At 40.2% G+C, this 15,850-nt stretch overlaps 1 protein-coding gene across 1 annotated transcript in view; it reads left to right on the forward strand.

The window, feature by feature from the left end:
• The window catches only part of LOC145437976 (uncharacterized), a 574,293-nt gene extending 565,958 nt beyond the window's left edge, over positions 1 to 8,335 (forward strand). Inside the window, exons 34-39 of the mRNA XM_080315344.1 lie at positions 560 to 636; positions 944 to 1,078; positions 2,209 to 2,361; positions 3,633 to 3,766; positions 4,706 to 4,841; positions 7,964 to 8,335. Coding sequence (XP_080171470.1) covers positions 560 to 636; positions 944 to 1,078; positions 2,209 to 2,361; positions 3,633 to 3,766; positions 4,706 to 4,841; positions 7,964 to 8,095 — 767 coding nt within the window. The 3' untranslated portion in view covers positions 8,096 to 8,335. The remainder of the gene's footprint in view (positions 1 to 559; positions 637 to 943; positions 1,079 to 2,208; positions 2,362 to 3,632; positions 3,767 to 4,705; positions 4,842 to 7,963) is intronic.
• Positions 8,336 to 15,850: the final 7,515 nt, after the last annotated feature.

Below are 15,850 nucleotides of genomic sequence, written 5' to 3' on the forward strand. Positions count from 1 at the left end.
ATGTCCATCCCTCTCAAGCATTACTTTGAAACATAGTAGGAGTCACCCTCGAAGTGGAGGGATAGCGTAGTGGTATAATTCACAGCTGCAACGCCAATGGGTTGCGGGTTCGAGTCCTACTGAGGTCGACTCTAGAATTCCTACGTATGTGCTGGAGGTTTTTCTAGGCTCCTCACCGCAATCTCCCCCGCGTAAGTGGTGTTTTGAGAAAAAAAACTAGCAGTGGGCCGTGCTGTCGACAGCTTCGGAATCAAAATAAAGTAAATCGGCCTTGTGGAAACAAACATTGTAGTCGACAAACACCATAAATACCACAAATAACAACAACAACCCTCGAAGTTATATGCTTTGAATATCAAGTTAGCGACATTGAATATCCAATTTTGGGAATGCGATAGATATAGTTTCAATTCAATTTAAATTCAATTCAAATATTGCTTTAGGCTCGTAACACATGACTAAATGTAATAATATCAAACCAAACAGTATGTCGCTTTACTCAAATCAGCTCAGCGAAAAAATATCGAAAATGCAGCTCAATATATTGTTGATATTTCAGCGAACTCTTCAAACGTTGTCATTGTAAGACAACCAGAAGACACCGAGTGGGTCAGGATTGATGCTACATTTGTGGAGGTACGACGTGAAAAAATTATATTGTCATGATTGAAGAGGTCTAGCTAATTCATAATCCTAAGGTTTTGATGATGTTTCCTTGAATTCGAGTTGCAACGCTTTCAACGACAATTGATACCTACCACGAATAGATGTCAGATTTTACCGAACTTCAAAAAGCATATATATTATAAAAATATCTATCATGAAGTAGCTCGATGAGTGTCATTGTAACTTGTTTTGGTGTCATAATGCGATTTGTCAATTACCATGCAAAGTTTCTAATGTTGTGTGATCTATATTTAATTAGTTTTTTTTTACAATGCAGGCATATCAAGACCAGGTGTATTTCATCGCATCTGTAGGACCCTCAAATTCTACAGTGGAATATTTTCTACGTGCATTGTGGGATAACTTCGTTGACTATGTCATTATGCTGAACAAGCCATCCGAAGAAGCACTGGTTTGCAATATTCAATTACATTCATACCATGATTTCTTGAACTTATTTCTCCGCGGACCCCTAATTTCTTTGGCATGTTCACGGACCATGAATAGAACATTAATCATTATTATTATTGTTATTATATTTACTATTGAAGACCATTCATTATTCTGGTACCGGTATAGAACAGTCCATAATATGGGCCTACGGGTACGTCATTGAATACACAAATACCATCGCGCCAGGCGCGAAAAATTACAATGGTTGTGAATGAATTTTAGCAATGGCATTAGAAAATTGCATACAATGATACTATCAATATTATTGTCTCTCAGTCCATGTGATCATATTTACTGTGAAAATGGCGGTTGAGGACAGACATCAAGCATGTTTGGCGTAGGCGTAGTTTCACATATTTAGCCATATGCATGTCCGACGGTGAAGGCTATTAGCGTGTTTCAGTCGGGTTGGCTCCGAGCAGGCCAATTGGTATTAAATACAAATCCGCAGTTGAAGCATGATGCTTACACGTATCAGATCAAACTGAAAAAAATATTTGTCGTGATATGTACGCGATCAGAAATTCGCACTTCTCCTCAGGGCATAGTAGGTTTATTTGCGTGGGCATTCCTACCGCGAGAACAATATTGAAGACATGTGGTTATTTTGCGCTGATCATTTCGGCGCCTGGACATATTTTCGGCCAGCTTGCTGAGCTTATTTGGAGGCAAGGTTTTATAGCCGTCTATCCTATTGGCCTGGCTCTTCGTAGGTGTGTCGAGGGGCAAAAATGACCCTATCACAAAATGTGACGTCACCACCATGAAATTTGAATTAACAGAGAGTTCAGTGCACTATTTTAGAAGGTACACGAACACCAGCCAGGGATGTATCAACAAAAAGAGTTCGTAAACTATCTAATAATAGTACCATGAACTCTCTCCAATTCGAAATTTCATGCTGGTGACGTAATATTTTGTGATAGGATTAATACGTCATTGCAGTCATATAGGTGGCAAGCCGATCGATATGACATTCATCACAATAAAATGTCGAGTTGATAATAATTGAACGCAAAATTTGCCTCTCATTCGAACACAGGCTAAACGTATCATGACCTAACAATATTCTTTATTTCATTTGCCCAGGATAATCACGGTCAATTCTGCGATTACTGGCCGACTCAGCTAAACTCGCCTGAAACCTACAACAGCATTACCATCACGCTACAGAGTGAACAAGCAGCAAGGGGGTGGGTGGAAAGGACATTTTATCTCGAGAGACGTAATCAACCAGCAAGAGTGAGTCAATCGTATATTAAAACTAATAATAGTCTATATAGGTTAAAATGAATATGGTATATAGAACAGCACATCCCGCACTTTAGTAGCCTATGTTTGGACGATTCTATATTTTTTATATAGCAGACAGGAGTTCACGAAATAGCATAATGTTACCTAGTCACCCACAAGCCTTACAGTTTCCAAGACACCTCGCTCAGCTCTACCGGTAAATCTGATTACGTGAGCAGAGAGGACAAGAAATTGATAACAATATACATGCAATTCCCGATGTTATTAACCGATTTTATCATGAATTATCGAAATTATTCGCGCTGGATCACTAAACAGTACGACTAATTTCGAGGCAAACGGGTATACACCCGAAGATGCTTAATTGTTATTGAGGGTTCCTACCTTTTCAAACATACCTAACTCAGCTCTACCTGTTAATCTGAATAAGTGAGCAGAGATAGGTTAACAATTGATAGCAATATATATGCAATTCCCGATCATATTGTCCGATTAAATCATGAATGACAGAAATTTCTCGTTAAGGCGAGAAAAGCTGACTCATTAAACGCCCCCAATATAGATGATAAGGAGCGGAAAACAGTGCATAGCGTGGGGGGTCTTGGGGTCTGGAAGCCCCCACTATAAGTTCGGTTTATCATCATATGGGAGGCCCACGACCAACGCTTTGGGGGGGGGCTGACGAAGTGCTGTTACGACCCTGAATCTCGTTAGGCTATTTTCCATGAACGATTTACTCTGGTATGTCATAAAACCACGGTAATACGAGAAATGGTAATGATGATATCGCCATACCATGAGAACTATATCGGTATCCAGGATCCCAATGCTTAATTTAACCACATCAGGTGTGCCCGATTGGTAATATTTTGCGGAATGGGATTAATAGTAATTGGAAATACACTCATGAAGTCAGGAATTACTAAACTCTCTCTCCCTTTTTCTCTCACTCACTCCCTCTTTCTTTCTCTCCCTTTCACTCTTTCTTTCTCTCTCGCTCTCTCTCTCTCTCTCTCTTTCTCTCACTCTTTCTCTTTCCAAGTCTTTCCCTCTCTGTCTCTACCACAGGCTAATTACCATTCCCCATAGAAAACGAACAACATCGAGAGAAGCAAGTGAACTAATACATATGATATCGTTTCCCCATCAGGGCCTTCATCATAACGACCAAATTGTGATGCGTTTGTTGTATTTCGTTTGTTTTCATACCCGATTCGTCTGCCAGAATCGATGGAAATCTTGCGGTTCATGTTTTGCAGACGATCAGACACTATCAATATTTACATTGGGAATGTGACCATGCCCCCGAGAAACCTGATCTGCTGCTTGATCTTATTCAACACATCATCAGGCAGAGCTCAAAGGATGGAGCAACTGTATTGGTGCATTGCACGTGAGTCAAATTCTATACATATTTATTAAATCCCTGAAAGTGGCTGATTCTTTATTTGCCGTACATTGCTATGTAGCCATCATTATATTTCAGTAGCTATTGTTATTGATTACTAATTGATTGACGATTATAACGCAAGTTGGTTTTGTTCGCCGTATCCAAGAAAGCTTTTAACATCTAGGGATGGATATTACATTGAATAAATTAAGCTCAAATGTATGGCTTCGTAGCGAGAACAAATTCCACAACGTACGGGAAAATATGCTTGTAAGTCAACAAGTTCGTTACGGTGGGAACGATAGTCTTTATTCGCCACGTGTCCTCAAGAACTCTTCTCTGGTGTGTGTAATTTCGACACATCAATGAATAATGGGTGACACCCTCTTCTTGACAGCATGTTGAGCAATAGGCTGAATCTGCTATTCCCAATTTTAATAGGTGAGCTTGCAATGTACGGTTTGTAGTCGGAACAAAATCGCTTGGTGCCTTTTCGGTAGTCCATTCACGTCTGCACCGCGGTAAACGGTTGGAAAACCTTCCTTGTATTGTTGTGACTTTTTCGATTGTAAATAGCGGTTATTCCATAGTTCGACGCACGCCTTCCGACGCGAAGCAGAGATGTCTAAATGTTTGAATTCATTCGTTTGCAAACTGGCTTGACTCGCTAATATTTCAGCAATGTTATAATCAAATTCACCGACATGTAGGCAATGTTTGGGAGTTTTACATTAGCTAAGGATATAGTGACATCCGACCAAACGTAATACATCAGGATGAAGAAGGGATATGAATAATTTTTAATCAGTATACAGATCGTTGTCCAATACCATCAAATTAACTTTTTCTGTTGTAGCCTATAAGCCATTATAAGAGTTAGTTATTTTCGACCATCGTGGCGTCTTTGGGACATTATAGTTATTTCGTTATTTCAAATTTCAGAAACGGTTTGGGAAGAACGGGAGTTTTCATAGCACTTACGAACATTATCACAAGACTGCAGTTCGAAAATCGCATTGACGTCGTACGTACCGTCAAAGATCTCAAAGATATTCGACCCGGAATCGTTCAAACTCTGGTAATAATTGGGTGCCGTTTTATGTTATGATATGATGATATTGGTCAAGTTTAATTTAAATACTGGTAATCTAACTTTAATTGAAAAAATATAATACTCATCGCCGGTTGAAATAACAACTGTATAACAAATAGCGATGCATTCAAAATAGCAAGCCATTCTAAATAGAAGATTAGCGACTTGGTCCCCTAGTGTTAGGAAACGAATAAAAACAGAATATATCGCTTCATAGTTGGGGTCTAGGCTAGCTTTTTTCGTCGTCAGTGGTTATGGCTAGATCTATGATTTGAAGTTGCGGTTGCGTTAAGGTGTCGGTCAAGTTGGCTTGGGATTGGAAGAAGTGTAAGTTTGGAATTTTGGGTTTTCGTTATTTACCAAGACTTGCTATCTGAAAACTTATCATTTAGACGTGAGCAATTACTTAACCAAAGATAGGTTGACCACCATATTATAATGTATACTTACGAATAAGTGCACAAAGCCATTGTGTACTCGGAATATTGCGGTAGTGTCAAGTCGACCATTATGTATTTCTCAGATAACATCAGTGTTGGGATCAAGTCAGTACCTTCGAGTCACGGAGTCATTTCGAGTCATTGCACATTTCGACTCGAGTCAAGTCAAGTCAATTGATTATCGAAGGTGACTCGAGTCAAGTCAAGTCACTTGATTTTTGGAGGGGACTCGAGTCAAGTCGAGTGAAGTCAAGTCAAGTCACGAGTCAAGTCACAATTCAAGTCAAGTTGCCCTTTCAAAGTATGAGACATGATTACGTCATTGCATTTTACTAGCTGTCTGAAATACAGATTGAGTGGTCGTTGATTCTGAACCGATGAACGGATATAGAGGTAAATATACTCACAAGAATGCGCTGTATGTTAAACTACGTAACTAATTGCAGAGCCTCAGTTTATAGTTCCCAGCCAAAATAGAGAGTAGAGAACGAATTGATAAGATGCAATACACTACCCATTTAGGAATTGATATGATACAATTCGAGCCTACGCCAATGCTTGAGGACTACATAAACTAAATTCGAATTCAATTTCAATGACAGAAGAGGTATGGATAAGGCAATAACAGAGAACAGAAATAGACATTTTGATATTAAATTGCTTCACTATACTAGTTTACGACAACATAAGCTGTAAGCTTCGAGCACTTCGTTTGCGGTAAATTTATTTGTGAGAGAACAATGGAGGCTCAGCAAAACGCACGATCATTCAATGATTGGTCGCTCTCACGGGCTACAGCAGCGTTTCGCGAACATTCTAACCATGTGCAAGAGACAAGAGATTTTTATCGACACCGATTACTTGATGATTTGAAATTGACTAGTTCATTTTGCTCCGAGTCACGAGTCAATCGCCATTTATGATAGGCCGAGTCAAGTCAAGTCAAGTGATTTTAGCTAAGTGAATCGAGTCAAGTCAAGTCATACGAAAAAGGTGACTCGAGTCATCCCAACACTGGATAATATATGCACGACTGTAGAAGTTCCAACTTCAGAATTGCGACTTGCTAATTTCAAGGCCAAGAGTTTCTGTGATAGCATGAAACAGAGACTATGTGTATCTATATATATATACGCAGACGCAGTCAAGAACGCGTGTGTGACCTTGTATAGATAACTAACCTACGGATGGATACGCTACACCCGTTGTCACGCTTGAGTGTCCGGAGGGAATTACTGCTCAGCAATCTGAACGCAACATAGTTGCTAATCCCATAGCTGACGACCCGCGTTCTTAAATTCAATCAAGTTGAACATATTTGAAAGCTGCTGTGGCACTGATTCCGAAAATATACATTAAAATCTAATCAGGGCAATGGAACCCCCTTGAAATACACCGCAAAGTCTGAAAATCGGCATTGTTCTAAACAATCGCAACCACGCAAGGGCCATCGTTATGGTCATTGTGCTGCGTCTCTCCGATTGTTTAGAACAATGCACATTTTTAAACTTTGAGGTGCATTTAAAAGAGGTTCCATTGTTGCGTTCAGATTGCTGAGCAGTAATTTCCTCCGGTCAAGCAAGCCTGACGACTGGTGTGCGTATCTATCTGTTGGTTAGTTATATATAGACATTGCGAGCATTACAAGCACTTTGACGTAACACTGGTACCCTAACTAAACCAGCGATTCTACGTCAGGGCGAGCTTCAAAAACTGGATTTCATGTGTTCAGTTTCATTCTCCAACGCAATACCGGCACGATTTTGATCTAATTTAACGGGATCGGTACCGTCCTTGGCCATCAAAGTGACGGATGATTTTTGCGAAGACACTTATACCAAAATACTTACTAACAATCTCTTCCATCTGCTTCCAGGCGGTGTCAAGGAGAGGATGAGAATATGTAGTGCACATTAAAAGGAATGTAGTTTGGGCATTTGTTAGACGTGGTATATGCTTTGGTTTTCACGCTTCATTACGTAATTCAAAGTATTCCGGCAAGCGGTATTGTACAATAATATGAATATAAGCACCCGTTTCCACCGGAGATCATTCCATTATAAATTTATGACAATTCACAATCAGAGGTTGTTGGTGGAAATGATACTGATATATCTGGTATGCTGAAGAGACAGAATAGGATTGAATGTTTTGTGTGTCTGTTCCACGGCGATGGTCATTCAACTTTATACCACTATATAGAAAATCACGTTGAACACAACATATTTTAAATTGGCATTGGTGACAACGCTTTTCTTGACGCTGTGATCATTGGTAAAATAATAAAAGAATAATGATATCTCATTTCCAGCAGATTGGACCGAGCAAATCATGAACGCCGTTTGACTTATTTTCGGGTTTACTGTGGGATTGAAATACCGAGTGTCACAATTGCAGTGCATTCGAAACAGAGGGTGGTCGAAGACCACGGTCCCCAGTACAGCCAGTGGCATGCAATATCCAATAATATCACTGCTAATCCAATCATATCCCTACCGAAATTTTACCACATTCTTAACCTTAATTCGAAAATTTAAATGTATCGCTTTGACGAAGCTGTTTTTGCACTCACCAAAATGAATTCCGCGCTTTGATTCATTTTGTTTGACTTTCTTGCCTGTTCTTGTCTAAATTTAAAGTTAATATACTTCCCTACTCCTTTTTCAGGGCGACTATAAGTGTTGTTATGAAATGGCGAGGCGATTCTCAATGCAAGGAAATGTATATGAAAATCCTACATTCCAAAAGGAACCTACAGAAAATGAAGACCCAATCTATCAAAACGTGGGCGGGACGTAGATTTATTTCCGAATGCTCTCCAGCTAACTTATAATTCTACGCTCTTCGAATTATGGTTCCTGCAAAGCTGACAAATCGATATTAGCCAATACTACCTGATATATTCTACACCAGTGCTATATGAATGATTCTATATATGATCTTGTCACCCAGTATATATTTATAATCCAGTACATTCGGATTCTTCCTCATGTATCGTATTTAGTGCACCTGTAAATATAGCATATCATTTGTTAGCAATTTCGTCTTTCAAAATTGTTATGACGTACCTGCGTAGCATTGCTATATACCGTAGGAAAACGAAAGATACAACGATACAACTTCGTAGCGTAAGGAATGATAATATATTTTGCGAAAATTCTCGTATTTTATCGAACACCTTCGTATGGAAGTTTTTGTCACCTCAATTCGTCACCTCAAGTTAGATAATGTCAAAAAGTAGTTTCCTTTGTTGAACTGGTTGTATAATAGGAGACATAATATACAGGGAGGCGAGTGGCACGTCTCTATCTCGAACTCAAGTCGTGCTCAACGGAGCACATACTGATCCAAGCTCTATTCGAGGGAGCGTTTGGAATTTGGCAAAGATTTCGAGCTTTGCTCAGTTTTGAGTCTTTACTCAATAGATTTGGCAGCTGATGACTGCTTGCAGACGGCGGCGGTTTTGTTAGTTGCTCGCGATCTGGCAATTCGATTTTGCTGCTGTTAGTATTGTAACATATGGCCTTCTGCGTCTGTTTAATCCATTGGCGTCAGAACTCTCTGCCGGTGAGGATAACGAATTCAGCAACTGGTAGTACAATCCGTGGATCTGATAACAGTTTTGTGAGCTGAATCGGAATGCCTAGATTCGCCGCTGTAGTCTTCAAGTGATCTGGCAATTTGTGTGATGTTGGCTGCCTAATATTGCCTTCAATTACGGCAACACATTATATTAGGATTTGACACTGGATGTATAGACGAAATAAAACCGAGCTCTCTGTAATCACTACCCGTACTATCAATATGGCTCAAACTATTCAAGTATACATTAGGGGAATTCATATTTGAAAAAATTGTCCGGAAACTTCCGCCATTGTGATCCAAATGTGATCCTCATCGTGATCTCCCTTTTTCTCAAAGATCAGGGGTCAAATATCCTAATTATTGGGGATTCCCCAAACTGTTTACCTGACTCTTCTTGTAAAGCAGTGCTCAGGGGAAATGAATGTACCTAGTAGACGCGAAACCGGTTTTCCGAGCACCCACCACATCGGTAATTCGCCATTTTTAGTGAATTAACCTGCGATCAGAGTTAGGTGAAAAAATGTCCCGATTATATGTCCTCTTTGTCGGATCCGCAAATATGAGGGAGGGGGATTTTTGTCGAGATTGATAATGAGTCAAAAAAGGTTGAGAACCAATGAGTTAGATAATGTCATGATATTGTATCCTTTTTGAAACTGGTGGTATAATAGGATTCTCGCTGGATAAAATGGAGATCATTTGGTTACCAGCAATGTTCCCTCACGAGTCTGCGCAAACACACCAACTCACTGCGCAGACCCGTGGACAACAGTGCGCAACCAGGCCCCGCATAGGGTGATAAAACTAATTTCTGGGGGATTCGCCCCCCAGACCCCGCTCGGGCTCTCCGCCTTTTTACGGTCCTTATTATCTACTTGTCTGCCCGTTTAGTGGCTGTGTCGTCTACACGCGCAGAGTGCGAAAAATTTATATAATTCATGATTGAGTCGGTTAATATGGGCGGGAATTGCATATTTATTGCTATCAATTTTTATCCTCCCTCTGTTCACATAATCAGATTTACCGGTCGAGCTAATCGAGTGAGGTGTGTTGGAATAGATAGCCACTCTAAATAATAATAAAACATCTTCGGGCGTACCCGTTGGTATTATGACTTCGTTACATGATGCTATTTCGTGATCTCCTATCTGCTGTCAAAACATATTGAAATCGCCCAAACGTACTAAACTAAAAGACGTACACGATTTCAAATTGGTATTTCTTTACTGGCAAATAATGTTCCCTCGATATGGCAATTGTCTGGTTGTGGGACTCGGATCGCCAGAACAGGAACATTCGGCGTCGGCCATGTAGGTGGCAGATGCCTATAGACAATTAAACATATATGTATTGTAGCCTATTTATATCGAAGTTTTCGGTCAGCACAACGGCAGTCCTTTTTGGCCAAGGTTTTCTCGCTGCTGATCGTTTTGGCGCACTGGTAAATAGCTCATAGCTTCGTAGCTTATGTATTGGCGCGTCGCGGCGTGGTAATGGCCGACGCCCAAATACCCATTTCTATAAATCATGCGTATTTGCGGTTGAGATAGGGTACCCAATACTCAAGATATCTGACAATATGAAATCGCGCGAAGCGCGAACAAATTTCTTGAAAAATTCCAACAAAATACACCATGATTTATGTAAATTCACGAAATAATTTGGTGCCTACTTCGAGCTCAGCCCCTCCAATTGGGGGGTTTTGGGTGCGGCAGGTACGGTCCTGAGTATAAATCTTACGCGATGTCCATGCCACTCGGAGAAGACTATTCGTTATTTTCTCGCAGATTAACTTCGTGTTAGCCCGTTGTTATTTATAACTTTGTTAAACAATGTTATTTCGCCATTCCCAGAAAATAATGCGCTATTGAAATGATGTCAGTATCGCTCACGCGTAGCCTACGTGACCAGTGACTACACCGGTGTCGGGGTGACTCGAGTCACCTTTTTCGTATGACTTGACTTGACTCGAGTCACCTTCGAAAATCAATTGACTTGACTTGAGTCGAGTCAAAATATGCAATGACTCGAAATGACTCGTGACTCGAAGGTAGTGACTTGATCCCAACACTGGACCATACTAAAAAAATCTCTTTCGTGAGGCGCACGTGATTGCAAATTCTAATTTCTTCACGGAACGCAATATTCACCTTTGCGGGCCGCACTTGTACCTCGGTTTCAGACTTCAGTGACTATTTGCCCCGACAATGTTCCCTCTAATTTTTTCACGAGTCTGCGCGCCTGTGAGGTCCATTGGACAACAGTTAGAAACGACTAAACAAAACATCCTTTCGGATTTTTTTGTGCGCAGCTTAGATTTTCTGTGCGCAGAGACCGTTTCAGTACTGCGCATTTGCGCACGTGTGCAGCTTAAAGCGAACATTGGTTACCAGCCGTGCGAATCTTCAATAACCGGAAATTAACCTAAATTGCAATTACTAAAAATGTGTGCAAAGAAAAAGGAAATTCTGAAAGTTTCATTAAAGCTGCCTTTTCACGTAAGATATCTCATACGCAGTCATGATGGATTTTCTGCAAATAACATGTAGCTCGATTTTCGGTTTCTTGAAAAAGAAATGTAAGTCTGCTATTAGTTAGCATCTATTATCCTGCAATTTCTCAGAATTATACCAAAGAAACTTTACCAACTGTGTTTACACGTCTTCTTATAATTTTCAGATATATGCATACAAATTTCCAAACGAACTGATGGCTACTTTTATGGAAACTAGCAAGTCAAAATTCTAACTTTCTGATGGCCACCACCATCACCGTGAAATTTTCATAGTCGCTATATGTCGCTATTCTATATATAAAAACACTTTTACTACTATGCAGATTATGGATTTGAAGGAGAAAAAACGCAAAGACACAGGAAATGCAAATTATCAAAATAGTGAAGCCCATTTTTTCAATCCAACGCCTCCGTTATTTAGTACTAGGACAGTGCTGTGGTATGCTAAAATTTGAAGGAATATGTGCATTGTGCAACCCCTCTTGGAGAAATTTGATTTTAATTTTTTTTGAAAAAGTTCGCTGTGAAGCTCCGTAATTCAGAGGTATATCTAGGCCAAACTAATCCAAGCATAACATAGGTCTCGATGTCACCTTTTCAAAAAAGTGAATACCATACGACATATATGTCATGAAAATTTTTGATATACCATGAAGCTGTGCAACAAAATTTTACAATGAAGAAAAACGTTAATAAACAATTTACCAGTAATAAAAGATACTAAATCGGTGCAGATTAGAATCGAAATTATGACGTTTTAGTTATATTTTGGGTAAGATAAGGCGTGGGGTCAGAGTATAGGTACTATGTTGAAATTTCCAGCCAAGAAAATGAAATTGAAAACTTCGATGCTTTTTCGAAATTGTGACTTGCTAGTCACCTTAAACTGTTACTTACATCACTTGCGGCATTGTGACGTAAGCTAGAAGAAGCACAAACCATTCCAAGAAATCGATATAGAATGAATAGGCAACATTAGGAATGATAAGGAAAAATACGCATGTATAGTATTAGATAGTTAAATGGCAACTATAGTCTCATCACATCCGAATCAACCTGATACACGGTCCCAACATGATCTGGCCGTAACCAATGTAATTGCAATAGAAGTAAACTATTAGCAATAGAGTGAAGCAATGTCTGCGCGAGGCAGGAATCGAATTAACTAGCATCGATCATATTTACGAATTATAACCTTACGAATATTGATAACAAAGACAACGCGATGTGAAATGATCAATACATCATACTTTTTAACACCCACTGTAACTTTTCCAATGTCAAGCTTCCTCGCATCGCTGAGGGACAGCGTCTTGTTTACCTGAGGTTCTAGCACCCGGGGCTGACACCTACTGATTGAAAACGAACCTTTGTACATTAGTTGAATGATTGAAGCGTGAATGAACGGTTGATTGAAGGTGACTGTGTCATATTCATTTGATTACACTAATGATATGATCATTTGCTTTATTAAGTTGAATCGTATATAACTATGGATAAACAGTAACCTTTACGATACAATACAGCCTATGTTATTGTAGGTCACGGATTTCTGATTAGATCCCATAATTCAGTCACCCATAGTGCTAACATCATTGCCGTGCATACCGATGTAAGAGTGTTATGCAAACACGGATTTCTGTCCAGGAATGTTTACACAACTTCCCCAAGCGTTTGTATCAAATAAGGGCGATGAGTGGGTAAGATAGTCTGCATTTATTGCTCTTTACATAACTCATCGTATACTTCCGTTCTCAAGTATTTCGAGTGCAGTACTAACTATAATTATTACTACAGATTACGTATTGTTCTTTTCCCCGTATCAACGCTTCTCAAACTTGTAGATAGCGACCAAATTTTGAGTTCATTCGAAGCAGTGGTTTCCGACCTGAATTTTCACGGAACGACAATAGGGTCCACCAAACACTAGGTGTCGCCAGACCGCCGTCGTTCCGAAGTTTTAATTCATCCTTTAACGAGTTCACGGTTCAAGTAGAGCACGTTGTAGCCATTATTTACAGTCGGGAAAGCAGCCCACAGGTTTCTGACAACGGTATCGCGTACGTAACAACTGCGGTCACCACCCAAAGTCGGGTGACACCTAGTGGACGAATATTGCATTTTTAATAATGCATGTCCGATTGACCATTGACCAGTCGACCACCTAATGCGAGTAATGCAAAATTGTCGACATCTAGTAATAAGGATTCAGAATCTATATTACACGCGGGCTAGCAGACATAACAACCATATGTTGCCACTCCAAACGAATTGACGCATTTGATCCTTCCACGTTCGAAAGAGCAACTGGAATGGAACGGAAATATTGTCTCATTCATGAGAATCGAGAATATCAAACACGGTGTTGTTGGAAAGACTATATCCGAATTCGTCAAGAACACGGCCACCGAATGGGGTTTAGGGTTACATATAAACCGATGTACAGTCAACTCTGCTAAACTCGAAACTTTGGTTCCGCGCACCATTGACTGAATGAAACGTAGAAACGGCTTTAACCGGCCTAATTGGAAAATCAATTGTTCCTTCCACGGCCATACGTAAAGGAGGAAAAGTATTTAAAACATTGTACTGCTGGGTAAAATATGAATTGAAGCTAAACTTCACTCACCCGCGGGTCGTACAAAGCGCACGAAAATTATACTTTATAAAAGCAGGCTGGTTGTATTGTACAATATTGCGAAACCAACAAACACATTATATTTTGTGGACACTATATCACAATATAACAACCAACCACACATTAAGGGTTTGTATAGCGCAGTCGTTCCTGGAATACAGTATTAGGTCATGCAGCAATATAGGAAAAAGTGTTTTCACGTGATAACAGTATACCACATAACTGAGCTGGGAATTTAAAAAGTTTTTAGCCTGGCAGAATGCGCCTATATAGGTTGATTGTCAATTGCTGCTGTATGGATTACATCGGTAAATACGTATTTTTAGGCAGACAAAGTAAGAGTGGTTTTTGGGGTTCTGACGGGCACTGACTCCGAATATGACCTTTTTGAAAATATTGGCTCTTGCTTTAGAGATAACCCATGGGGTTATTTTGACAAAAATCTCTCATTTTCGGATTAATAGCCAGATAGAAAATCAGCTCAGTCGTACTATAAAGCTTAGAAATTCAATCTACTTGTTATTTCGACACACAGAAGACTCTTCTAAATCAAAATACAGCAACAGTACTATATTTAGGGGTATTAGATTTATCATTGTTATAGACATTCACGGATACTATGTACATCAGTGGTTCTTAACCTTTTTTCGTCCAGCGCCCCCTTTCAAAAATTATCGTGCTCCAGCGCCCCCCTCAACTTCATATTGTAAGGAATGTAATAAAGACAATGAGTTAGAGGGAGGGCCGTAACAGCACTTCGTCAACCCCCCTAAAAACGATTGCCTTTCGCACCCATAGCGTGATAAACCGAACTTCTGAGGGCTTCGCCCCCACGAACCCCATATCGTGATTTTGATGGTCAGCAAAGTTTGTGTGGCCTGGTCGCCCTAGGTACCAAAATTTGCTATAATGCATGGTAATTGCATATTTTCTATAATGCATGGTAATTACATTCATAAGTCGCTATAAACTTTTTATCCTCTCAGCCCACGTAATCAGATTTACCAGTAGCACTGAGTGAGCTGTTGTATAGGAAAATAAGGGGCACGTAATTAATAATTAAACATATTCGGGCGTTCCCGCAGGTACAATTATTCGTTACCAGGGCCGTAACAGCACTTCGTCAGCCCCCCTCCCCAAACACGTTGGTCCGGGGCCCCCATCGGGTGATAAACCAAACTTCCGGGGGACTTCGCTCCCAGACCCCCATTAGGCTGTCCGCTATTTGCTGATAGCATATTAGCTATCTACATTGGGTGTCCATTTACTGAGGCAGCTATTCTCGTCTATTCGCGCGAAGTGCGAAAAAATTCACTAATTAATGATTGAATTGGTCAATATCACCGGGAATTGCATGTAAATTGAGATCAATTTTCATCCTCTCTCTGCTCACGTAAACGCATTTACCGGTAGAGCTGAGTGAGGTGCAATGTTCCCTGTAAGCTGCGCACGTGCGCAGTACTGACACGGTCTCTGCACACAGAAAATCTACGTTGCGCACAACAAATCCGGAGTTATTACCTTTTTTAAGTCGTTACGCACTGTTGTCCAAGGGTCAGCGCAGTGAGTCGTTGAGTGTGCGCAGACTAATCAAAACTTAAAGCGAACATTGTGAGGTTTCTTGGAAACTGTAGGGCCCGTTACTAATAATTAAAAATATTCGGGCGGGCGAACCCGTTGGTATGACTTCGTTGCATAATGTTATTTCCTGACCCCCTGTCTGCAATATCAAAAAATATAGAATCGCTCAACAGGGATATCGCCCAACAGGAATATCCCTGTCGCCCAATCGTACTAAACTAAAAGACGCACACGA

Source organism: Botryllus schlosseri, chromosome 4, assembly GCF_051294905.1.
Source record: "Botryllus schlosseri isolate E-star chromosome 4, Bs_hap1, whole genome shotgun sequence".
Lineage (NCBI taxonomy): Eukaryota > Metazoa > Chordata > Ascidiacea > Stolidobranchia > Styelidae > Botryllus > Botryllus schlosseri.